This window comes from Ovis canadensis, chromosome 6 (assembly GCF_042477335.2).
Source record: "Ovis canadensis isolate MfBH-ARS-UI-01 breed Bighorn chromosome 6, ARS-UI_OviCan_v2, whole genome shotgun sequence".
Lineage (NCBI taxonomy): Eukaryota > Metazoa > Chordata > Mammalia > Artiodactyla > Bovidae > Ovis > Ovis canadensis.
Window position 1 is genome coordinate 130,812,732 of NC_091250.1, and position 24,411 is coordinate 130,837,142.

At 55.8% G+C, this 24,411-nt stretch overlaps 1 protein-coding gene across 29 annotated transcripts in view; it reads right to left on the reverse strand.

Annotated features, from left to right (window-relative positions):
• ABLIM2 (actin binding LIM protein family member 2) overlaps window positions 1-24,411 on the reverse strand; it is a 167,770-nt gene that overhangs the window by 23,301 nt on the left and 120,058 nt on the right. For 16 of the 29 annotated variants that reach the window (XR_011257883.1, XR_011257884.1, XR_011257877.1 and 13 more), the window contains 3 exons: window positions 18,761-18,813; window positions 17,952-18,093; window positions 6,641-6,702 (listed from right to left, as the gene is read on the reverse strand). Coding sequence is in view for 20 of the 29 variants with exons in the window: in XM_069594823.1 (XP_069450924.1) it covers window positions 6,641-6,702; window positions 17,952-18,093; window positions 18,761-18,813 (257 nt within the window). In the remaining 9 variants the exon portion in view is untranslated. Of the gene's footprint in view, window positions 1-6,640; window positions 6,703-16,850; window positions 18,094-18,760; window positions 18,814-19,483; window positions 19,888-24,411 lie in introns of those variants that run through there. The other 13 variants (XR_011257882.1, XR_011257885.1, XR_011257880.1 and 10 more) reach the window with 3 other exon arrangements.

Sequence of the window (24,411 nt, forward strand, 5' to 3'; positions counted from 1 at the left end):
GGGTACAGCACCTGACCCGGGTCAGGGCTTTTGGCCGGTGCTTCTGAAACTGGGCGCAGTGGTTCAATTTCCACGGAGGGAGCCCTGCAGTTAAGGGGGCGTCACCTCCTCACCCTGGGTCGTATTACAGGGAGAGGGCTTCCAGCACTCATTTACTGCTAGAAGTGACAAGTGAGCAGCTGGTCACAGTCCTCGCGAGCATGGGGCAGGGCGAGGCCTCCGGAAGCACCCAGTCCAACGTCCTTCATCCTGAGCGGGGAAAACCGAGGCCGAGACGCCAGGAGGAGGTGGTGAGGCAGGTGAGCGCGTAAGCGGAGGGCTGTGGCGGTCTTTACGTGTCTGATCCTTTGTCCATCGCCAATTAAAAAAAAAATTAATTTGGATTGCTCACAAACGTTGTATGAGCTGAGTCCTTTGGTAAGAGCCTGGCATGCCGCACCCTAGTCCCAGCGCTGGGACCTGGGGCCGGCCAACCTCGTACCCACCGAGTCGCCCGTGAAGGACCCCCCTTGGGAGTTTCAAGAGCGAAATTTGGAGACTGTTTCTCAGGCCAATGGCAAACATTCCCTCTGCCCCTGCACCTGTCTGGATAGGGAACCTCCTGCACGAATCTAGGCAGCTCTGGTCTCCCACCTTGGCCTTCTCCCCCGGGGCCTCTTCGGAATACGAAAGAGAAATGCTGCCACCTAGTGCCCACTGCTCTGCATCGCAGGCGGCAAGCTCCCGGGCCAGGGAGCAGCACCTCCACCTGCGGCTGTGGGAAACCCACTTCCGGGCAGCAGGACCAGCGTCGTCTGGTCAGCCAGGCTCGGAGACAGGGCAGAGACTCTCAGCAGGGAGGAGGGCATCCCCCAGGTGGAGGGGGCACCGTGTCAGTCCAGAGCGGGGGAAGAGCAGTCTACTCCTGATCTTCTAAGTACCCAGTGTGGGAGGACATTCATGTCCTTTTTGGTGCAGGGGAGCCGCGGGCCTCTGGCTCGATGTGTCTGCTGGTGGGACAGCTAAGCGGCCCGGGGGGATCCCACAAAGCCCGCACCCACAGGCACACCCATAGCTGATCCCTCTGTAGTCTCAGCAGAGAACAGAGAGTCTAAAAGCAACCAGCTCTTCTCCCATTTGTTTGGTGTTATTAGGCGCCAGCTGCCCTACACACACTCATCTCCTGCAGCCTCAGGAGGTGGGCGTTGTTATCAGCGTGTAATGGCTGAGGCTCAGAGAAGTAAAGATACTTGCCCAAGATCACACAGCTAACACATGGAACTGTAAAAGACTTAACCAAAGCTTTTTAGTTTCCAAAAATTATACGGGATTAGTAACAGGGAGAACGAAACTGGCCATTCACCACTGACTGTTCTTTTCTTGCTAAAGCTCATGTTTTGCTTAGGAGCTGGTGATGTGGAGGTAAGAGAGGGTGGAGACGTGCTTTTATCATAATTATTCATTTGGGAACGAGGCTTACAGAGCTTAGAAGGTTTCACACCCGTCACGTTACTTGTCCAAATGATAACTTTAAGAGGTAAGGATGACTCTGTGTGTGCGTGCATGTGCGTGTGTGTGTGTGTGTGTGTGTGTGTGTGCGCGCGCGCTCAGTCACACAGTCATATTCGACTCTGCGACCCCATGGACTGCAGCCTGCCAGGCTCCTCTGTCCTTGGGATTTTCCAGGCAAGAATACTGGAGTGGGTTGCCTTGATATATATATATTTTTTTAAAGACTAGGAAATAGAGACTCTAAATTTAAGTAACTTGCCGAAACACACACCCAGTATGTGGCAGAGCTGGGATCTGGACTCGGGGCTGCCTGACGCAAATGCATGTGTTCTTTCCAGCATCACAGTTGGAAAATATCAGACTTTTACACTTTGTTAAGGTTTTCTTCATAGTGATATACACTAACTAATGTTTTATGGACCTTAAGTGAAAACCTAATCCAGAAGATAAGGATTTTTCATACACCTATTAGTTTAATTTTGTTTTTTGGCACTATAAAATTGCTCTCTATCCTTTTTTCCTTCACTAGATCCTTATCTGATTTCAAAAGAGTCTTATTCAAAATGCTTTCCATGCTTGCATTTTACCAAGGTCTCTGGCGTTGCCATGGTGCTTGGTACACTTAAGTTTATGAATGCTGTAACTGATTTATAACTTGGGTCGTCAAGAACGAAATGTTCCCCCTTCATACCACTAAGACTACTAGTTCACTTTACCCTTGACTTCTGCCTCGTTCAGTGTTAGCCACTTAGTTGGTCCAGCCCTTTGGACCCCGTGGGCTGCAGCCCACCAGGCTCCTCTGTCCATGGGGCTCTCCGGTCTCCTAACTGCAGGCTGGCGGCACATGTTGGAACTAGTGCTCTCTGGTCCACGGGAAGGACTTTCACAAGCGGCTCTTTTCCCATTTACCCTACAGAGAGGTGTGACTGTCCACCACATGGTAGGCTCTGTGGCTGGCTAGTTACTAGGACATTTAAACAAGCTTTGGGACCTAGGGTGAAAGTGAAGGTGAAAGTCGCTCAGTCGTGCCCGACTCTTTGCGACCCCATGGACTATACAGTCCGTGGAATTCTCCAGGCCAAAATACTGGAGTCGGTAGCCTTTTCCTTCTCCAGGGGATCTTCCCAACCCAGGGATCGAACCCAGGTCTCCCGCATTGCGGGCGGATTCTTTACCAGCTGAGCCCTTGTGGGGCCTAGGGTGCTGGCTCCAAATCCATCCTGGAACAAGAACCAGGCTCATTTCCGCCTCCTGATTTACTAACTTCCTTCCACTTGACAATGAGCACACACAACTGATCCCGCCAGCCTCTGTGCCCTGGTCATCAGGAAGCTTCGCAGCTGAGCTTCGATGGTTTTTCCAGACAGTGTTCTTTTGTGTGTTCTGACATAATTTTCTCCCATTTCTTTCTTCTTCTTTCCTCTGGGATTTGGTCTCTCTGCATCTGTGCTTTTAATTTAGGTCACCTAGAATCCTTTCAGAAAGTGAAAAAACAAACCAAGAAACAATTTAATCTGACATGGCTGAGCTGTAAAAGACTGGCCATCAATTATCCAGTCTTCTGGCCAAAAAACAGACAGTTATATGAGTCTTAGAAAGAGTGAAGAAGAAAAATAGGAGAGAACATAAGTAAGGAAAAAAGAGTCCCAAAGAAAAGTCAACAAGGATTTTCACCAGCCTCCGAGCTAGTCTAATGTGAAAAGCTGAAAGTCCTCATGGGGTGATGAATTCCGTCTTTAGCGACTCCCTAAGATGTACAGACGGAGAAGGCAATGGCACCCCACTCCAGTACTCTTGCCTGGAAAATCCCACTGATGGAGGAGCCTGGTAGGCTGCAGTCCATGGGGTCGCTAAGAGTCAGACACGACTGAACAACTTCACTTTCACTTTTCACTTTCATGCATTGGAGAAGGAAATGGCAACCCACTCCAGTGTTCTTGCCTGGAGAATCCCAGGGACAGGGGAGCCTGGTGGGCTGCCGTCTATGGGGTCGCACAGAGTCGGACACGACTGAAGTGACTTAGCAGCAGCAACAAGATGTACAGAAGGGCTCAAAGGTTTTCTAACATTCTGCTCCCTACCCTGAGGCCAGCAGGAGAAACATTCCTGGAGGGTTCAGCTGTCAACTCTGTGAAGCTTAAGTGTCTGCTCTCTGCTCTAGGAGAGGCTTGGAGATGGTGTCCCCGCCAGACTATCTGCACCAGCTGTTCCCAGACTTCCCTGCAGGTGCTGGGGGCCACTGACCAGCGTGCTTCCAGCATGGCAGCCAAGAGGGAACTCTCCCTAGACAATGCACAGCTCGGCCACCAAGGATGCAAGCCTGTGGGTACTGACACTCATCCTCTTAATTGCCTCCCACATTTTGAGAGAAACCCCCCAGACTTGGCTTGCGGGGGGGGTGGAATGCCTTCGCATGGATGTGGCCCAGCCAGTGACCCTGGTGCTTGCGGCCCCTGAGTCACAGAGCAGAGACTCAGGGAGCATTCTGACCCAGTCCCTCTGCCCTCAGGCCCCTCATGCTGAACCTAAGAATCTACCTTCTCCTGTGCCCAGGGGGTCCTGTGGACAGGACTAGAGGACAGGAGCAGAAAAATCCTTAAAGCAAATTCAGAGAAGCATGCTGTGTGCCCATTCCAAACAAGCAGGGGAATGGTCAGTGGGATGCATGCGGTACCCCTGAGCGGTCAGTGGGATGTGTGTAGTTCACCTGCACCTTCATTGGAATGGGCTCAATTCACCTGAGTGATCAGTGGGATGTGTCTGGTTCACCCGAGCTAATCGTGCAGAGGCTCTGGGGCCCAGGACAGACCCAGCAGCAGGGTCCACAGAGGCCGAGGGTGATGGAGCAGGGCCTGAGGATGCCCACAGCTTCCGTGATGGAGCCCCTGTCCTAGGACGTGCCCCGTGGCTGGACCCTGGGCAGAGGTCAGCGCGAGGGATCACCACTCCTTGCATTCCACTCATGGTGACAGGACCACCCGGGGGAACGAGTGGGGACAAGTCTGAGGGGCTTCTCTGGGAGGATGGAAGTGCTCATATGGACAGTGTCCTCCAAGCGGTGAGAGGCTGCCTCTGGGGCAGCAAGTGTCCTGGGACTGTGTGTGCGTGGTGTGTGTGTCTATGTGGTATGTGTTTGTGAGCATCTGTGTGTGTGTCTTATGTGTTGTGTTGTGTGTGTGTGTGGTGTTTGTCGTGTGTGTGTGTTCTGTGTGTGTCGTGTTATGTTGTGTGTTCTGTGTATGTGTTGTTTGTGTGTGTTGCACATGTGTGTTCTGTATGTGTGTATGTGTGTGGTGTTTGTCGTGTGTGTCGTGTGTTCTGTGTGTATGTGTGGTGGTTGTCGTGTACGTGTGTGTCATGTGTTGTGTATGTTGTGTGTTCTGTGTGTATGTGTGTGGTGTTTGTCATGTGTGTATGTGTGTTGTATATGTTGTGTGTTCTCTGTGTATGTGTGTTCTCTGTGTGTCATATGTTGTGTGTTCTCTGTGTATGTGTGGTGTTTGTCGTGTGTGTGTTGTGTGTTGTGTATGTCGTGTGTTCTGTGTGTATGTGTGGTGTTTGTCGTGTGTTGTGTGTTCTGTGTGTATGTGTGGTGGTTGTGTATGTGTGTGTTCTGTGTTCTGTGTGTATGCATGTGTGTTCTCTGTGTGTGTTGTGTGTTGTGTATGTTGTGTTCTGTGTGTATGCGTGTGTTCTCTCTGTGTGTTGTGTATGTTGTGTTGTATGTATGTGTGTTCTGTGTGTGTCATATATGTTGTGTGTTCTCTGTATGTGGTGTTTGTCGTGTATCATGTGTGTGTCATGTGTATGTTGTGTGTTCTGTATGTGTTGTGTGTGTTGTGTTCTGTGTGTATGTGTGTGTTCTCGGTGTGTGTGTTGTGTATGTTGTGTGTTCTGTGTGTATGTGTTGTGTGTATGTGTGTCGTGTGTTGTATATGTTGTGTGTTCTATGTGTGTGTGGTGTTTGTCGTGTGTGTGTGTCGTGTTGCGTATGTTGTGTGTTCTGTATGTGTGGTGTTTGTTGTGTGTGTGTGTTGTGTGTCGTGTTATGTTGTGTGTTCTGTGTGTATGTGTCGTGTGTGTCGTGTGTTGTATATGTTGTGTTCTATGTGTGTGTGGTGTTTGTCATGTGTGTGTTGTGTGTTGTGTATGTTGTGTGTTCTGTGTGTATGTGTGGTGTTTGTCGTGTGTTGTGTGTTCTGTGTGTATGCATGTGTGTTCTCGGTGTGTGTTGTGTGTTCGTGGTGTGTGTGTTCTGTGTGTGTGTGTGGTGTTTGTCGAGTGTGTGTCGTGTGTTGTGTGTATGCATGTGTGTTCTCGGTGTGTGTTGTGTATGTTGTGTGTTCTGTGTGTATGTGTGGTGTTTGTCGTGTGTGTTGTGTGTTGTGTATGTTGTGTGTTCTCGGTGTGTGTGTTCTGTGTGTATGTGTGGTGTGTGTCGTGTGTGTGTGTGTGTGTGCATCTGTCTACCGCCGGGCGGGTCCGGCACCACGCGCCCACCCTGCCTGGGAGGGCCTCGCTGCAGCCCAGGATGAGCTGTGGGAAGAGGGAGGAGCGCGCGGGCCCGGCTGTGGGACACGCCGGGTGCTAGGCTGTCTGGGCTACATTCTCGCGCCCCCACACTCGGGGGGCGGGGAGGGGGTGCTTAAAGCAGCTGCCAGGAGACAGCAGAAGACGCCAGCCCCTCGTGTGACCCCCAAAGCACTCACGGTGCGGAGGGCACCATCAGAGGCAGCCGTGAGGCACCGACAGGGGCGGGGGGCAAGAACACGCTAGGAGAGGAGGTGGGCGCTGGGCACACGTGGCTCATGACGCGCCTCCATCCTTTCTGGTCCTTGTTAGGCTCCAGGTCACAGGAGAAGGGAGTCAGGAAGGCCTTAACGAGGGTCTGATCCCTCTGAGAGACCCCACTGCCCCTGTCCCCCCAACCCTGGGGTCTCCCCGGGAGCCGGAGGCAGACAGAGGAGGGGTGTTGCTGGGTGGTGCTCTGGCCCTGGGCGGGGCAGCAGGCGGAGGCAGCAGGCGGGTGAGCGGGGGCCCCTCCTCCTGGCCAGTGGTCCCCAAGCTGTGGGGCCCGCACTAGCCCTGGGAGCTGTTAGCACGCGTGTGCCAGGGAGGGTGTGCGGGGTGGGGGGTATCGAGTACCTACCCGGTGGTCCAAGCCATTCTTGCCATGTCCTGTGACAGGGTCAGACTTGGAATAGGGAAACCCTGGAACAGACACAGCACAGCTGTCACACAGGCGGCCAGGCTCGGCCAGGCGCGGGAAAGAGGCATGCCCATGTGGGTGGGGGGGTGACTGGGTGACACGGGAGGGCCCTGAACATCCCACCTGCCTCATTCCAGACCCCGATCCCCTGGGAACTGAGTGAAGATGGACACGGGAAGGGGGTGTGTCCCCAAGCCCACCCTTGACCCCGGGAACGCCATGGAGCCTTACCCGGCCTGGCAGGCACACGTGTCCTGTCACCTGGCCAGCTCCTCACCCAGCTGACCAGGAGAGCTGGGGGCAGAGGTGGGAAGGGGCCCTGTGTGGGCAGGGCTGGGCCACCCTGAGCCAGAGGTGACCAGCGGAGGCCCAGCTCCACCAGAGAGGGCCTGCAGACTACCTTTCAAACCCTTGAACTGTTTGCAATTGGGGGCTTTCATATTAAAGTCCTAATTTCTGGCTCCTCAAGGGGCCAGTCTGAGACACGGGGCTCTGAATCCCCTGTGCAGACCCCACACCGGGTCCCCCTCCATCACTCACCTTCCTGGCTCCCCTGCAGGGCGGGGAGGGGGGGTGCCCAGGACTTTGAGACACCTCCCCTCCCCCGCCCCATCATTAACCACTTCAGTGCCACGTCTAGAGAGAACAGAGCGGAAGTTCCTGGCTCAGACATGAGTGTGGGACATGCCCCTGAAGGGGAACGAAGGGCAGAGCTGGGGTCCCTGGGGGGTAGGGGACCCCTCCCCACCCTGGGGGAGCAGACATCCCCCGGATGTCTGAACATCTGTCTTTCCATAGCCCGTGAAGAGCAGCGGCCACGTCTGGTGATTCCAGGGGATTCCCATTCCCAGCAAGCGCTCCTGGGAGCCACCAGAATGTCCCCAAGGACGGAGGACCGAGCCCCCTGGAGGTGCCTGGCCCCCGCAGGCACTGTGTGCAGAACGCCTGCCAGCCCCACTGCCCTGCGGCCCACTCCAGGAAGGCCAGCTTCCGAACAGAGGGTGCCTGTCTCCTGGGGGTTGGCAGAGGGAGGGGTGAGAAGACCTTCTGAACAGGCCACATTCGCAGGAAAGGCTTCAGCTGGGGGCCTGCCTCAGGGACGGGTGTGTCCCGGGATGGCTTGTGGGAAGGCTCCGGGTCAGAAGGGGCCCTTTACAACGTCAAGGGCAGGGATCTCAAACTTGTTTTAGCCAAGAAGCCTTCTCGTCACGGGAAACCTGTGTGAAAACTGATCCGTGAAACAGGAGACAGCAGAGCTGGAGAAAGTGAAGCGGGGCGAGGCACCCGGGCCAGGCCCACTGGGCGCCTCTCACTCGTGCCGTCACCCTGGGCCCCGCCAGGAAGTGACCCAGCTGGCTTCTCCCATTTCACGGAAAGGGGGACAGAGGCCCAGGGCCACAGAGGAAGCTGGCCAACCTCACCCGGTCCTGAGCCACAAGATTAGGCTTCCCCACTTACAGTCCCGGGGTCCCTCCAGGACACACCTGCTCCCCAGTTTACGCACAGAGCCAGAACTCTTGGGGGTGTGAGGCTGAGAGACCCAGGAACTCCTGATCAGCCAAGGGTGCTGGCGGCACGACTCAGAGCGGGGGCTCCGACGAGCGGCTCCAGTCTTGCCCGGGAACTTGTCAGAAAGGGCAGAGTCTCAGGCCCCACCGCAGACTTACAGACACAGAATTCTGGGTCTGGGGTCCTGAAGCCTGTGTTTTACAAGCCCTCCAGGGCATTCTGAAGCTCACTAAGTCGTGGCACCCCTTAGGGCCCCGGGACCAGCTATGCCCCCTCCTCTAGTCTTATCTGCTCTAAACCAGTGACTCTCCACCCGGAAGCCATCACCAGACCAGCTTCTAAAACTCACTGTGCGCAGGCTGCCAGCCTCTGTCTCAGCATCCTACACTCGCATGAAGTGTAGAGACCTCACTTCCATCAGGCCACTTCATTTTCCTGACTCATCAGCTATGACTGTCTTAGCTCTTTCTTCTACCTGCCTTGAGCTTCCGTATCGCATGCTGCTATAATTTTTGATCATCAACAATGACTTAAGAAACTCATCAAAATGAAAGACAGTTTGTTATGCTGACCTCTATTTTTACCTACTTGGACATTCTTCCTTTCTGAATTTCCGAGCCCTCTTATCACTTCCCAAATGGAGAATGTCCTTTAGACAAGTATGTTTGCCAGCGAAAGCATTGCTGAGTTTTCCTTTGTCTGAGAAGGTCTCCATGTTCCATTCATTCCTGAAGGATATTTCCACCCAAGATAGAATTCGCATCGACAGCGAATGTCTCTCTGCACCTGTAAAATGTGCCCTCTTCCTCTGGCCTCCGTGGTTTCTGGTGGGAAGTTGGCTGGGAGGGAGTATAAGGTGACTTTTCTCTTGAACTACTTTCAAGATTGTTTTTTCTGTCTTCTGGTTCTGAAGCTTAAGTATGGTTGTGGATAACTTTGGGCTTAATCTACTTGCGGTTCACTCAGTTTCTTGAGTCGGTAGGTTTATGTCTTTTTGCCAAATTTTTTGTTTTCAGGCAATATTTCTGTGAATATTTTTTTGGACCCATTTTCTCCCTCTGTGTCTCCAGTGACATAAGTGTTACCCTACAGGTTCCTGAGGTTCTGTTCAGTCTGTCTTCCTACTTTCTCTCTGCTGTTCAGGTTGGATCATTGCTCTTGTTCTGTCTTCAAGCTTGGAGCCTCTCCTCTGACATATCCTCCTCTTCTGTTAGGGAGCCCACCTGTGAATTTTTAAATCTTGCATATTCTATTTTTCAGTTCCATCATTTCCATTGAATTCTTTTTTTTTTTTTAGATTTTAGAATTTGTATTCCTTCTGTGAGACTTTCCTTTTTTTTTTAAACTTTTTCAATTGTTTCAAGAGTATTTGTAATTGTTTGTTGAAGCATTTTTGTGATGACCACCTTAAAAATCCTCCTCAGATAATTCTAATGTCTTTTCAGTGTTAGGGTATGCTTTGAACTACGGTGCTGGAGAAGACTTTTGAGAGTCCCTTGGACAGTAAGGAGACCAAACCAGTCCATCCTAAAGTAATATTCATTGGAAGGACAGATGCTGAAACTCCAATACTTTGGCCACCTGATGCGAAGAGTCAGCTCATTGGAAAAGACCCTGATGCTGGGAACAATTAAGGGCAGGAGGAGAAGGGGACGACAGAGGATGAGATGGTTGGATGGCATCACTGACTCAATGGACATGAGTGAGCAAACTCCAGGAGACAGTGGAGGACAGGGAAGCCTGGCATGCTGCAGTCCATGGGGTCGCAAAGAGTCGGACAACAACAAGGACGTGCTGACTGTCTTTTCTCATTCACATAGTTATGTTCATGGTCTTTGGTGCGATGAGTGATTTCTCCTGTATCCTGGACATGAGAATTTTATGCCAGGAGGCTTGGATCCTGGTTAAGTCTTCCATGTTAGCAGGCCGTCTCCCTGTTTAGGTTTAACATGTAGGGCCTGGCTTATTGTGGACTGTGCTTCTGAAGACGAGTCAGTTTTCAGAATGCTTGTTAAACTGCTCCTCTGGTCTTCAGAGTCCGCCTGGTGTTGCTGGTGACACCCTGGTGATGAAAGATGCTTTCCTGCTGCTCTGTGCCCTGAGGTGGGGGTGGGAGGCACCGGCCGCAGATGGAGAGTGTCTCCCTGGGCCGGGCGCCAGGGAGGGCAGTTTACTTGCTCTCCTTGTCTGCTGTGTGGCCGGTGGGAGGCGCAGGTCCTGCATTTTCCCTCGTGTGCTCAGGTCTGGCCAGCCCGCCTTCCTCTTTCCAGAGTTCTACGGACATCCGCCCTATTGTTTCAGGGCCTTTCCACTCTACTGAGTGGATAAGGCAGGGAGAGACGAGTCTCCACTTATCACATCCCTGGGGTGCTATTAAGACCCCTTAGAATTGGTTTCTCTTGGGATGGGACCAGCCATCGGTAGATTTCAGGGGTCCCTGGATCCTGGGTGCAGCCAGGATTGAGAACCACCAGGTTAATCCCTTCACACATTCAGAGGTTTTACGTGACCATCACAAGCCAAGGCATTACCCATGAGCCCATTTTACAGGTGAGGAAGCTAAGGCCCAGGGAAACTAAATGACCTGCTGCTGCTGCTGCTGCTGCTAAGTCACTTCAGTTGTGTCCGACTCTGTGCGACTGCACAGACAGCAGCCCACCAGGCTCTGCCGTCCCTGGGATTCTCCAGGCAAGAACACTGGAGTGGGTTGCTATTGCCGTCTCTGAACTAAATGACCTATAGAAGGTCTAATGATTACTCATGAAGAGGATGAGACAAGCTCCCAGGACTTTATACCTTCTTCCCTAGTAACACTGTCCGCTACAGGAGCTCTGCCCTGGTGAGGGTCTGCAGGCGTGGGAGTCTTGTAGGGGCCTGCCTGTCAGCTGGCATCGGCTGGCCTTAAGAGCATGTGAGGTGTGTGGATTAGAGGGAGACAGAGGGCACATACAAAAGGCAGGTCAGTGGCAGCTGGGTACTCGGGGCCCCGAGCTGCAACAGGCCCTAGAGGCCCTGTACGCCTGCCCACGCCCCATTTCCAAGCTCAGCCTAACCAGGCCCCCTTGCCACCTCCTTCCAGAGGCCCTCCTGTGGCAACCTTGCCCTCAGCGTTCTGCTGGGACTGCTTGTGGGGCCCTGAGTGGTGTCTCCTTGGGTCTGTCCCTCTTCTGGGCTGGCTCATCCGGGGTTAGAGTAATCGTTGAACGGATGGGCAAGGAGAGGCCCCTTGTAGGTGGATGACTGTTCCAGGTGCAGCTCGAGACACACGGCCCCTCCAGGATGCCTTGTGGATAAGGGGCAGGGAGCCATTCCCCTGGTCAGCTTCACCAGCACAGCAAACGGGTTTTGCTTCACTGATCACGGATACGGAAGTCTGCAGCTGCACGGCCCTGCTCAGGTTCAGGTCGCCTCTCGGCACCTCAGTGTCCCCATCCAAGGAAGGAGGGCCTGGAACCACCTCCAGCCCCCTTGGGCCTTTCTCACCCAGGCTTCCCCCATTTCCCCCTGCCCCGGCCCTGGCTCTCTCCACCCCTGGGGCTCTCCGGGGGCTCCCCCTGCCCTTGCTTTCTCTCCACCCTTGCCCCAGGTCCTGCAGGAAAGGGGAATGGAGGAAGAGGATGGGGGCAGAGGTGGGTGTTGAACAGGAGAATCACAGCTTCTCTGGGCCCCAGACCCTTTGGAAAAAGCAATGCAGCTCTGGAACCCACCTGGTGGGGTGTGGGGGCTTGGGTCTCTGGTTGCCCACACCCCACCTCTAGGCCCACCTGGGAGCCAAGGGCCCCGGGGACTCTGCCTCTAGGCTAGACCTCTCCTGAGGGCCCTGCCTGCCCATCCACTTCCATGCAGCTCTGGCTGGGTATCTCCTGTCCTGTCTAGACAGGAAGAGCCCACCTTGCTCCTGCCCCGCCTCTGAGTAAAGGTGACCCCACCCATCTGAGCCAGGACGACCTAGACGGTCATTCTTGATCCTACGCACTCCCCCTTGACCACTCACACCGGCCCTGCTGCTCGGACCGCTCAAGGGGCTTCCCCACAGCTCATCTGGGCCCCGCAGTTCCCTTTGCCCTGGCCCGGCAGCCTCTAGTCTATGTGCTGCAAAGCTGCCTGTCTGCATTTAAATGGGTAAAACTGTCAGCCTCGTCTCCCGCTCACAACCCTGCTGCCCTGACTCTGGTCCCTGAAGATAGAGAAGAAAGTTCGCAGCCACCGCACTCGGACCACTGGCTTCTGGCCGCCGCCCCCAGCCTCCTGTTTCCCAAACGGCCACCTCGCTTCTCGCCCCGAGCCCCGGGGCAGGCTGCTCGGAGGGTCCTTCCCTGGGACACCCCCAGTTCATCCCCAGAAGCCTCCTCCGCGACCCCCGCCCCCCGCCCCACCAAGCCTGGATGACTTCAGTGTGCCCGCCCCCAACAGTCCTGCTGGGGGCTCAGTCAGAGGTGGCCCGGGCGCTGCTGAGAACCCGTAGGCCCACCCGCCACTCGCAGGCCAGGCCGGGCCCTCCCACGGCCCCCAAAGCCCTTGGCAACCCTGCACATGCCAGCCCCCATGCCACCCGCGGCCCAGCAGCCAGGCTTCACCTCTGTGGGGAGGGTCCTCTCCCCCAGATACCTCACTCTTGGAGCCTGCTCACTCAGCTCCCTCCTCCCCCGAGCCCGGCTGGGCCTGGCCCCCTGACTTGCAGGCGCTGTCGCTCAGCTATGTCCACCTCTTAGCGACCCATGACTACAGCCCGCCAGGCTTCCCTGTCTCACCATCTCCCAGAGCTTGCTCAAACTCATGTCCATCGAGTCGGTGATGCCATCCAGCATGCAAAGGCAGGCACCATATACCTCACCTTTTCATCTGGACTTTGTGTCACCGCCCCCGCGCCCCCCGGCTCTAGACCATCAGCTCCTGGTGGGGGGCGAGGTGCTGTCTGTGCAGACTCTGCTGTGCCCCCAGCACACACCCAGGGCCAAGGCGTGGGAGCCCTCACCAAAGCTTGGTTGAGGTTGGGCGGCCGCGCCCTGCCTCCGGGCCTTCTCTTGCTTGTCCGACAAGGAGGGCCGGGACTGACGTCCCATCAGTGTGATGCTCATGGATTCTGCCCCCTGGGTCTCAGGTCACAATGCCCAGAACTGAGCACACCCTCACGCTCTGAAATTCACACGGGGTTGGCACACTGTAAATCAGTTCTCTCTCTCTTTCCGCCGTGGACTAGGCAGCGTGAGAACAATCTATTTTTCTCCACAGCCTGGAAACTCCCAAGGACTAACAGAGGACGGGGAAAGCCACTTCAGAGCGGGCCTGACACCCGCTTTCCTGCTGCTGTTAGCAGGGAGAGACAGGTAAACGGAGATGCTGTCTCCGGACCTTCCCTGCTGGGCACTGGGGCTGGCGACCCAGGGGGCAGGCTCAGACCCCAGCTTCCAGCCAGGCCCTGACTGGGTGGGTAGCAGGCGGCAGACAAGTGGACGGGACTCCACGGGGTCGGACACGCAGAAGGTGGCACGAGATGGCAAAGTCACAGGCAGGGTGGGGAGCGCTGGCCCCCAAGGGACCAGCCCTCTGTGCCGCCTTGGTTTCCATGCAGAGAGGTCCTCCCCTGACCTCCAAGCCCACCCTAACTCCACCCTAACTGCCGATTCCCTTCCGGAGGGTGGGGCCCTCTCCAGGGCTCACTGAGTCTTCAGGGAAGGGTCTCAGCCAGCCTGGGGCTCTGTCTGGCATCGGCACACCTCTGAGCCCCTGAGTAGAGGGAATGCGGGGAACCTCAAAAGGGAGAACAGGACTCGAAGGGCCGGGGGGGGGGAGGTGGCTAGAGCAGCAGCAGGCCGGGCCACAGGGCCCAGGCCAGGGGAGGGGCCCACACCTCCTGGTGTCCTTCATCCTGTGACCCGCATCTTGTGAGGCTCAAGACCCTCTCCTTGTAACAGAAAATCAGTACCATCCCTTTCCTGGGCAAAAATCAGATTCAGCAATAATACAACTGACTACATGCAAGAAAGCAAGCAAGCAAGTGAAAGCATTGGTTTGGTTGTTCAGTCATGTCCAGCTCTTTGTGACCCCGTGGGCTGTAGCCCACCAGGCTCCTCTGTCCACAGGATTCTCCAGGCAAAAATACTGGAGTGGGTTGCTGTTCCCTTCTCCAGGGCATCTTCCCAACCCCAGGGATCGAACCTGGGTCTCCCGCTTTGCAGGCAGATTCGTCACCAACTGAGCCTCCAGGGAAGCCCAGAGAACTGCACGCATAGCACGGATAATGAACACGGGAGTGGGCTGCCGTCTCCTTCTCCAGGGGAGCTTCCGACCCAGGGATCGAACCCAGGTCTCCCGCATTGTGGGCAGACGCTTTAACCTCTGAGCCACCAGGGAAGCCCAGATAACGCCCTGGGTGTAGCATAAGGGAAAAGAACAGCAGTCTATCATAAAACGTGTTTTTCGGTGAGATCTCTTTGGAGGGACGAGCCGTGCCGGCTGAGAACCACCGTCTTAGAGGAGGGAGATATCACACAGGTTTCTCAGTCATCTGCTTCCCTGTGGGAGAGCAGGGACTGAGCCATATCCACCACCTCCTCTCTGCTGCCTAGCGCTGTGCCCAGCACATAGCAGGTGCTCAGCTAATGTTTGGTGAAGGGATGGGTGAGTGACTGAACAATGAATTCAGCCTCAGGTGAGATGTGCTGATGGTGTCATGAGCGGGATGAGGTCGCGCCTGGCCCCTGGGAGCCCACGGAGGACCCCAGGTGGGCGGCGGGGTGTGTGCGCTGGCTCCCAGCAGCCCCTCTTCCTGTCCCAGCTCCCTGCGCACTTCTCCAAGACGGGGTCTCCCCCTCAGCGCCCCGCACAGCGTCTGGCACAGAGTGGGTGCTCAATAAATACCCGTTGAATTTAGCGCATCTCAATTCAACAAACATTTATTGAGCGCCCGCTGTGTTGAACGTCACAGTCCCACCCTCCTCTGGCGCGCTACGGATGACGTCCCGGGATGCAGGCGGGCCTGCCTTGCTGTGTGCAAACCGCTTTGTTCAGTAATGACTGCAGATTAAACTGGTGTTGATGGACTCACGACTGGGGGCCACTTGCATCTTCTCATTGCAACTTGAGAAAAGAAGGTGGGCGCCCCTCTCTTCTCAGTTTAGGCGTGCTGCTCATCCCGCCCAAATTTCTCAAGAGGCTGGCAGACAGCAAGGCACACCTGACCTAGGCAGGACCAGTAGCCTGGGTCCTCATTGCTATTTCCATGCATGATGGGAGCAGAGCGATATCACCAGGGCAGAGATGAAGTCACAGGTGCAGTGGTTAGACACCGTGGGCTCCCCATTTGCAGGAACCAGTGTCAGAACACCAGCAGAAAGTGAAGCGATGCCAGAAGCATTATCACTTCTGCACAAGCATTATTATCTGTGAGCCTGCATCCCTGAAGGAGGACATGCATGCACACGGACCCGCACACAAACATATACAGATGTGCACACACGTGCGCACAATACACACACATGCCCGCACATGTACAGATGTGTGCACACACACACGCGCGCACGCACGCAGCACACACACGTACAAATGTGTGCACACGTGTATCCACATGTACACACCCATGTACACACATACACACGTGTACACACATACGCATACATACAAACACAGACGCAGGGTTTTGTACTTCAGAGGGCGCGCCCAGTTCGAGCACGAATTCCAGCACAGACGCTGCGGTTCCTGCAGGCCGGGCACTCCTGCAGCTTGCGATGGGAACACGGCAGCAAGGAATGGGGTTGACACAGACCTCACAGGTGTGTGATTGCCCAAAACAGCTGCACAGCCTCCAGGCCTTGCAGGGTCTACTGCCCGAGGGGAACGCCTGGGACGACTCCAAGGCACCTTGTGTGGCACAAGATGAGGAAGTGGTGCAGGGAGGTGGGCAAACACGCCCAGGTCACAGGCAGGTCAGTGCAGCACAGGGAGGCCCCTAGGAGGCAGCCTCTTCCTGCCTGGGCTTCTCCCCAGATGGAGCCCCCCGACTAAGCCCCAAGCCAGAGGCAGGCCACGAAGGGACTCTCTGGGGACAGTAGCTACTGCCCCCCACGCCCTCCCCGAGGAGAGACTCAGGGAGGCCACCGGCCCTACAGACACAGGCCCGCCCACCACCTAGCAAGGAAGAGCTGATGCTGGCAAAGCCCGCCTGAGAACTCGAGTGTCCGCTCCCGGGAGCGAACGCTTTGGTGCCCCCAAGGGGGGTGCTGCTGGGCGCTGCTGGGGGTGCTCTGGGGGGCTGGCACAGTAGGAGGTCTCCACCTTCCAAACAATTGCCATTTGGAAAACCAGAGGGGCCACAATTGGGGCCACAGGGAAGTCCTGAACCACCCCCTCTGCCGCCACCCCACTTGGGCAGAGAAAGGCTTGGGGGTCTGGCTGAGGCTGCCGTGTCTGGGTCTGCCCCTCACTGCTCCTGTGAGCAGCCCTGCACCACCCCTCACCCCCGCCCGCCTGCCTCGGCCTTTCCTGCCCCGCGCCGCTGAGTGAACGAGTCTTGCTGAGGGTCTTCCCTGGTGCAACCTTCCCGAGGGGATGTCAGCCCTGTAGTGACTCTGGCTTTCACTCGGACAGCGGCTGCCCAGGCCGGCAAGGCGCCTACAGAGATGGCACATAAAACGACACGCGCTTGCGGTGTTTAGACGTCTCTTCTTTAACAAGCGGTCGCCTGCACGCTTCCCGGCCCCTCCCACGTTGGAACACACGCGCCTTCGTTTGTGAGATGGTTTACAATCAGGAGGATGAGGATGAGGATGGTGGTGAGGAAAAGCAGTCCATCTGCTGAGCATCTACTACGCGCCCGGCTGAGCGCTGGCGGCTCATGGCTTCCCCGCCCCGGGTGGCAAACAGCCCTGCCAGGCACATGGGTGAAACTGAGGCCCAGGACCGGCGCAATGGGCCCAAGGTCAGTGTCCAGCAGGGACTTGAACTCGGGCCTCTCTCAAAGCAAAGCCAGTGTCTTTCCTGGGCTTTCTCACATGCATACCCATCCCCTCCTGGCCTTCTCTACTTCCAAACTACACCTCTAGCTGGTCCACAGAAACCCACCCACAGTCACTGAGACCCAAAGAGTCCATCTGCCATCTCCAGTATGCGCCAGGCAGCAGCTTGCTGCTGTTTCCTCCATAATTCACAGCCTCCGGACGTGCAAAGCGTTACGGGGAGGTCTGCCCCACATCTGAAGGGCGCACCGACTGAGTGTCACGATCCCCCGGATCAGGCAGATGCGGGTCTTTGTCCCACCTTGCTCTCTGAGGACATGGGGTCCCGGGTCCCGGCCCCTTGCTCAGGAGGGGCACACAGTAACACGGGCCAGCGTTCTTGCACACCACACGGGACAGCGCTGCTCTCGGCCCCGAGTCTGGACTCACCACCTGGACCACACTCCATCCGCTCCGGTGGAAAACAGGCCCTCACTTCCAGCCTGGAAGCCCTTTTCCCCCTGAGGACCCCAGGAGCCTGAGTCAGCCTCCTCCCAGCCGTGGAGAGTTCAGGGGGTACACTGGCATGGCCTGCAGGCAGCCTGCTGGCTCAGACGCCATCGAGGAAAGAAAGTGCGTGGCTACGGTTCTGCTTCCTACCCGACTTGCCCTTCTGTCTGTAGGTGTGCTCTCAGAGTTTTTAAGGAGCAAGGCTTAGATCGGGGGGGATCAGCTCAGGGTCGTGGGCCCCTTTTCTGCAAGGCCTTTCATGCTGCACCGACAGCCTCTTGCTCAGAAGAACCACTCACGTGAGTAGAAGTTGTCCCCTGGCACTGTCTGGGGAGGGCCTCTGTCGGTCCCGCTACTGAGGGACAACGACTGGCTGTCTAGGTCCGGAGAGTTGGTCCTCGTGTCTGCCTCCCCCTTGAGAATCAGCCAGCTGGTCTTCTGCTAAGAAAAAAAAAAAAAAAAACCAGAAGCTCTGTGAATTTCAACCTGACCTGCAGGGGCACTGCCCCATTTTACAGATGAGGAGACTGAGGCTGGGGAGGTCAGGGCCTCAGGTGAGGTCACACGTGGTGGGAGTCGGGTAAGCCAGCCTTGGGCTCCTGCCACACTCACCCACCTTCCTTAAAGACGAACAAAGGGTCTTAGCTCTTGAGCCAGGGTGGACTCAAGATTTCTTTTCTTTTCTTTTCAGTCATCTTCTTGGTTAAAGAACCAGAAGTGGCTCAGACGGTAAAGAACCTGCCTGTAATGCAGGAGACCTGAGTTTAATCCCTGGGTCTGGAAGATGCCCTTGAGAAGGGAATGGCTACTCAATCCAGTATTCTTGCCTGGAGAATTCCATGGACAGAGGAGCCTGGCAGGGCTCACAGGGTCACAAAGAGTTGGACACAGCTGAGCGACTAACGCTTTCACTTTCAAGTTACACAGCAAAGAATGAGGACTTTGGTAGAAGAGGTACTACTCCTAAGTGAAAGGAGGCTGGTGGGACTGCCTCTTAAATGTGGTTCCATGTGGCCCGCGCCAGACCCCTAGGGAGCAGCACCTAAGGGGAGGGGCTGCGGCTTCGAGTTGGAGAAGGCCCCCCAACACTGGGCCTGCCCCTCATTACCTTCCTGTTATCCAGGTCGAAACCTCCATCCTCCCCATCTGATCGCCTCGCAGCTGGAAGGGAAACATCAATCGGTCAAGGCAGCGTACCATTGATGGCGGGTTTGCACGTCCTGGTTCCCACTTCACAGTCATGCTCAAAATGGAAATGAAAGAAACGTTGCCAGCACTTGTACTTTTGAGGACTGAGGAATCAGATCGGCTGGGGGACTATCCCCGCAGGAATGGGGGCTGGGGGCCTTGCACAGGATTCGCTAACAGAAGGGCAGGTGTGTGACACGATGTCTCATTAACAATCCAGCTGACCCCTCCTTGGCTGCTTGGCATTTCGAAGATCGCGCTTTCTACCTTCCAAGTTTAACTTTGAAACAACAGAAGGGCCTCGTGGTCCAGCCCCCAGTGGGTCAGACTCTGCTGGGTTGAGCTTCAGAGACTTCACTGCTCATCCCCACGTGACCCATTTCTCAGATCAGAGGACTGAGGCTCAGAGCCTGACGTGACTTTCTCGAGATCACAGATCAGCGGGCGGCAGAGGCTGACATGGGACTCCAAAGTCCTTCCTCGTCTGCCCCACCTCACTGCCCGCAAGACGCAGAGCAGTGAGTGAGCGATGCCGCTGGGAGGACTCCAGGAAGAGCAACGAGGGGGCGCAACACAGACCGGAGGCGGGCTCGACGAGAGAGGGCGCGAACGTCCGCCGCTCGGCAGACTCTCTGGAGCTGAGTCAAGAGGTGTCTGCATTCGCCGTTTCCCTTTTTTTTTTGCGGGGGGAGGGTGGGGATTGCCACCCAGCAGGGCTCACGTTATCGTCTCCAAACTAACATGATGAAATAAACCACACGAGGGCAAGGCCAACAGTTCTCAGCATCCAACTCAGTGATGACCCATTCCGTGCGTCCCGAGCTAAACCACTGACCCCATGCACGCACGGAACCACGAAAGGAAGACCCCAGGGTCCTTTGCCACCTGCCACGGAGGCCGAGGACGCACGTAGGGCGGGCTCCTTACCTGCAGCCTGCAGAGGGCTCAGACCTTCTAGCCCTTGGGAGCACCCTGCCTTGCGCACCACCAACGACAAGACTGACATCAGACCCGAGAGCTTGGAAACGGGGGACTGGGCTACAGGACCTTGACAAGATAAGGCCACAGTTGAAGACTGTCCTGGATGCTCTGACATTTCGTTATTCCCAACGACTCCCTGTTTCTCCTTCTCCCGGGAGAGACAGCGGCTTGCAACATGAAAAGAAAGACCTCGCTCTCTCCACCGACAGAGGGCAACGGGTGCCAAGCCTGTGTGCGGGGCACCGTGATGGAGCGGCGGGGGATGGGGCCCAGAGGCAGATGCACGCCCAGCGGTGTGGACGCTCCCGCTGCCCAGACGATGGCTGTCGCTGGGCAGCAGCGCCCCGGGCGTCGAGCCATGCATCAGCCGGACTCTTGGTGGCTGGCGCAGCAGCCTCAGCGACATTCCGGCCAGCGGCTACTGGGGGCTCTGAGAGCTCGGCCACTGTCAAGCCCAGAGACGGCCTCCATGGCTGGCTCTTCTGGTAAAAGTGAGTGATCCTCACCCCTCACCAGCCCGCAGAGGCCCCTGCAGGCACTGCTGTGATTGGGGTAACTTGCAAATGCACAAACAACTGAACGGTCGGCCAAAGGGCTGTGGAGGGCGTGAGAGTCCGAAGGCTCCGCGTCCCAGGGACCAGCGCGCCCCCACCCCACCTCCTGGGTCTGAGGACCCCACACGGCCTTGGGGGTCACACGAGGGCAGGAGAGCTCTGGCTGTAGAGCTGCCTCAGGGCTCAAAGAAGGGCCCCACCTTCGATGGGGGGACCCCACCAACATGCAGCAACTTTTCTCTGCAAACACCTCCAAGCCCCACCTCCGATGGGGGGACCCCACCAACATGCAGCAACTTTTCTCTGCAAACACCTCCAGCTCCGAGAGGTGTGCACGAGCTAACCAGACTCAAACAGGGGTTTTCCAGAGCCGCATAACACACGGCGGGGGTCTCTCCAAAAATGCGAAATGGGCTTAGGGACACAGAGGACCCTGGCGCTTCGTGTGGCTTGCGGGCTGCTTCCTTAATGGTCCTGAGCCTCAGTTTTCTGATCTGTAAAACAGGCAAATGCCACCCACCCCACCCCCTTCACGTGAAGAGGATCACGTGAGATGAACATGGATACTGCCACATATGAGGAGCTCAGCTCACAGGTCTGAAATATTAGGAATAAACGAGAGGCGAATCGTGCAGCGAATTTGTAGCAGGCCGTTTCGGGGTGTCAAGAACAGACAGGTCAGTTCAGGACAGGCAGAGAAACAGAGTTGTGTGCGTCTTTCCTGTCACACAAGGCGGTTCCATCTGAGCTGTGGAAGGTATCTGCCATGAGCACCCTTTTGGGCTAGGCTGATGTCCTTGCTCCTGCTTGCCCGGGACCTTTGCAGGAAGCACCCTGATGGGAGGGGCGATCTGCCCAGAGCCATCCCCTTTCCCCCCAGAGCCAAAATGCGCCTCCACCCCACTATGAAGGAATCCCAGAGAGACACACGAGATGAGATTAATTTCTTTAAAGTATTAATCACTGTGTCATTTCTGCCTCTTTGCAACCCTAGGACTGTAGCCCATCAGGCTCCTCTGTCCATGGGATTCTCCAGGCAAGGATACTGGAGTGGGTTGCCATGCCCTCCTCTAAGAAATCTTCCCAACCCAGGGATCAAACCTGGGTCTCCTGCATTGCAGGCGGATTCTTTGCCGCCTGAGCCACCAGGGAAGTAGTTACAGGCTGCGCGGATGGTCCCTGTGGCCTGGTGCAGGTGGGCGGCTCTGGGAGGCAGGAGGGAGCCCCTTGCTGAAAGCAGGTGTGGGAGGTGGTGAGGCACCCCCCACCCCCTGGGCCGGGGCTCCCACGCACGCCGCTGCCTGACAGTTCCCACGCACTGGCCGGCGAAATGGAACATCTGTCGTCGCAGCTGGACAGCTTCCTGGGAAGTCTGGAGGGAGGCATTACGCTTCCCTCTTGAATTCCCTGTCAGCACTGAGCCAGCTCACTCCACTGGGAGGAAAGCCCCCCCGCTCTGTGCCGGGCATCACGTGGCTGCACACGGAGCTCCTGGGAGCCAGGACCCTCCTCCCCAGAGCAGGACTCAGAGCTGGTGGGGGAGTCCTGGCCGCCTCCCAGAGGGCCAGCACTGGGCTCAACACTGCAGGTGACTCGGGGCTGTTCAAAGGACCCAAAAAAGGTCCCCGTCACAGCTGGGGGTTTAGCGGGCAGTGGGAGGCCTCCTGCGGACCCCCAGCCTGCCCAACACCCCCCGCCGGTCCGACAGCAGCTCTTCCCAGTGGGACGTGGTTCTTCTTTCCCTTCATTCGTATTTTCCATTCAGTTCCTTTGCTTCCTTTCCTGTTTCTCATTCCTTTTTAAAAACATGTCATTAAGTTGTAACCAAGCAGAGACATGATGAGGGACAGAAGAGCCTGACACGCTGCAGTCCGTGGGGTCGAAAGAGTCAGACGCGACTGAGCAACTGAGCGACAGGAGGTGGAGCTAACGTAGTCAAAGAAAATACTGCTGGTCCCCAGTGACGTTCAGTGAGAGCAGCGGGTTCAGGGGTCGGGCAGGCCTGGGGTGGCTTGGCCGTCAGCTGGTCACGACGGCCACCTCATGGCCCTGACCTCAGCTTCCTTGCCTTGGACCGCAAGGAGATCAAATCCGTCCATCCTAAAGGAAATCAGTCCTGAATATTCATTGGAAGGACTGATGATGAAGATGAAGCTCTAATACATTGACCGGCTGATACGAAGAACTGACTCTTGGAAGAGACCCTGATGCTGGGAAAGATTGAAGGCAGGAGGAGAAGGGGGCGACAGAGGATGAGATGGCTGGATGGCATCACCGACTCTATGGACATGAGTTTGGGTAAGCTCCTGGGTGCTGGTGATGGACAGGGAGGCTTGGCACGCTGCAGTCCACGGGGTTGCAAAGAGTCAGACACGACTGAGGGACTGCGTGGCAGCTAACAGGCCTATGTCGAGATGGGGCCCCAGCACACACGATGCGTTTGCGGCAGCTATGCAATCGCTAATCCTGACCCTGATCCTCATCCTCAATGTCAGTGCCCTCCACCCTCCCCTCCCCGAGTCCCCAGGCCTGGCTGGAGGCTCATTTCCCCAAACACAAAAGTGGGATGAAGGCATCAGAAAAAAAGCGTTGCTAAATTAAAAATAGCTTTTGATGACTTGGCAATAGAAAGTTAAATAGTAAATACATTAATTAAAAAGAATACATTTTTAAAGCTCACTGAATGTATCATCTTAAACTAATTAATAGGAGAGCATGTCAACCCCCTCCAGTATTGCCTGGAGAAGGCCTGCGGACAGAGGAGCCTGGCAACTTCAGTCCATGGGGTCGCAAAGAGTTGGACACGACTGAAGTGACTTGGTGGTTTAGTTGCTAAGTCGAGTCCGACTCTGCAACCCCATGAACTGTAGCCCACCAGGCTCCTCTATTCATGGAACTTCCCAGGCAAGAAACACTGGAGTGGGTTGCCATTTGGCTTCCTAGGTGGCCCTGGTAGAGAACCTGCCTGCCAATGCCAGAGAAGTGAGAGATGCGGGTTCAATCCCTGGATCAGGAAGATGCCCTGGAGGAGGACGTGGAAACTCAGTCCAGTATTCTTACCACTGGGATTGCTGAGTGGCCAAGGCGTTGGACTTAAGGTCCAATGGACATGTGTCTGTGTGAGTTTGAACCCTGCTCCGGGTAGTAGTGACATAGCAAACTAATTAAATGGCCCAGGAACTCAACGTCCCTGCCTGGAGTTTGTTTCTGGCAAGTCGAGAGATTAAACTGACGGCTTCTCCAGCCTGAGGTGTGTTCCTCTCTCTGTTGAGAGATGAGTGGACGGTCAGTTTGCTGCTGAGATGAGGAGAAGGGGCTGCACATGGACCGGAAACACACAGGACACACGCGCATGCTCACACACATGCGTGCTACACGCATGCACGCCCCCACCCCGAGGCAGTTCCGGTGGACATGGTCCAGCTAGACGGGGAAGCCTTCTAAAGTCAGAACGTCTCAAATGCACCCCATCGCACCCATCCATTTCCCCCCGAGGGTTGTCCGGGGAAAGCAGGACGAGAGGACTCGCGGCCCCTGAGAGCGCCTGCCTCTGTCGCAGCCCCTTTACAGTCAAGCAGGGGCTGACTGTGTTCCTGCTCATCCCACCGTGAGGCTGAACGCTCGGCAGAGAGCAGGCGCTCTATAAGGTTCATTTCATAGCGTAATCAATAAGCTCAAGTTCCAGAACGTTAAAATAGTGTGGGTTCAAATAGGAATTCACTTGCCTTTCAATAGAAAAGTTTTAAATATCCAGATTTTAAAAAAATATATGAAGATCACTCCTGGTAAGAACAAACCGGGATTTCCCTGATGGTCCAGTGATTAAGACCCTGCGCTTCTGCAGGGGCCATGGGTTCAATCCCTGGTCGGGGAATTTAGCCCCACAAGCTGCATGGTGCGGCCAAAAAAATAAAAAGGTAAACGGAATCTCTGTGGCACGATCCAGTTAGGAGACTTAGCGTGAGAAGTTCTCTGTCTCGGATCTCAGCCTCATCAGATGCTAGGGAGCAATTTCACAAGCTGATTTACCACCTGG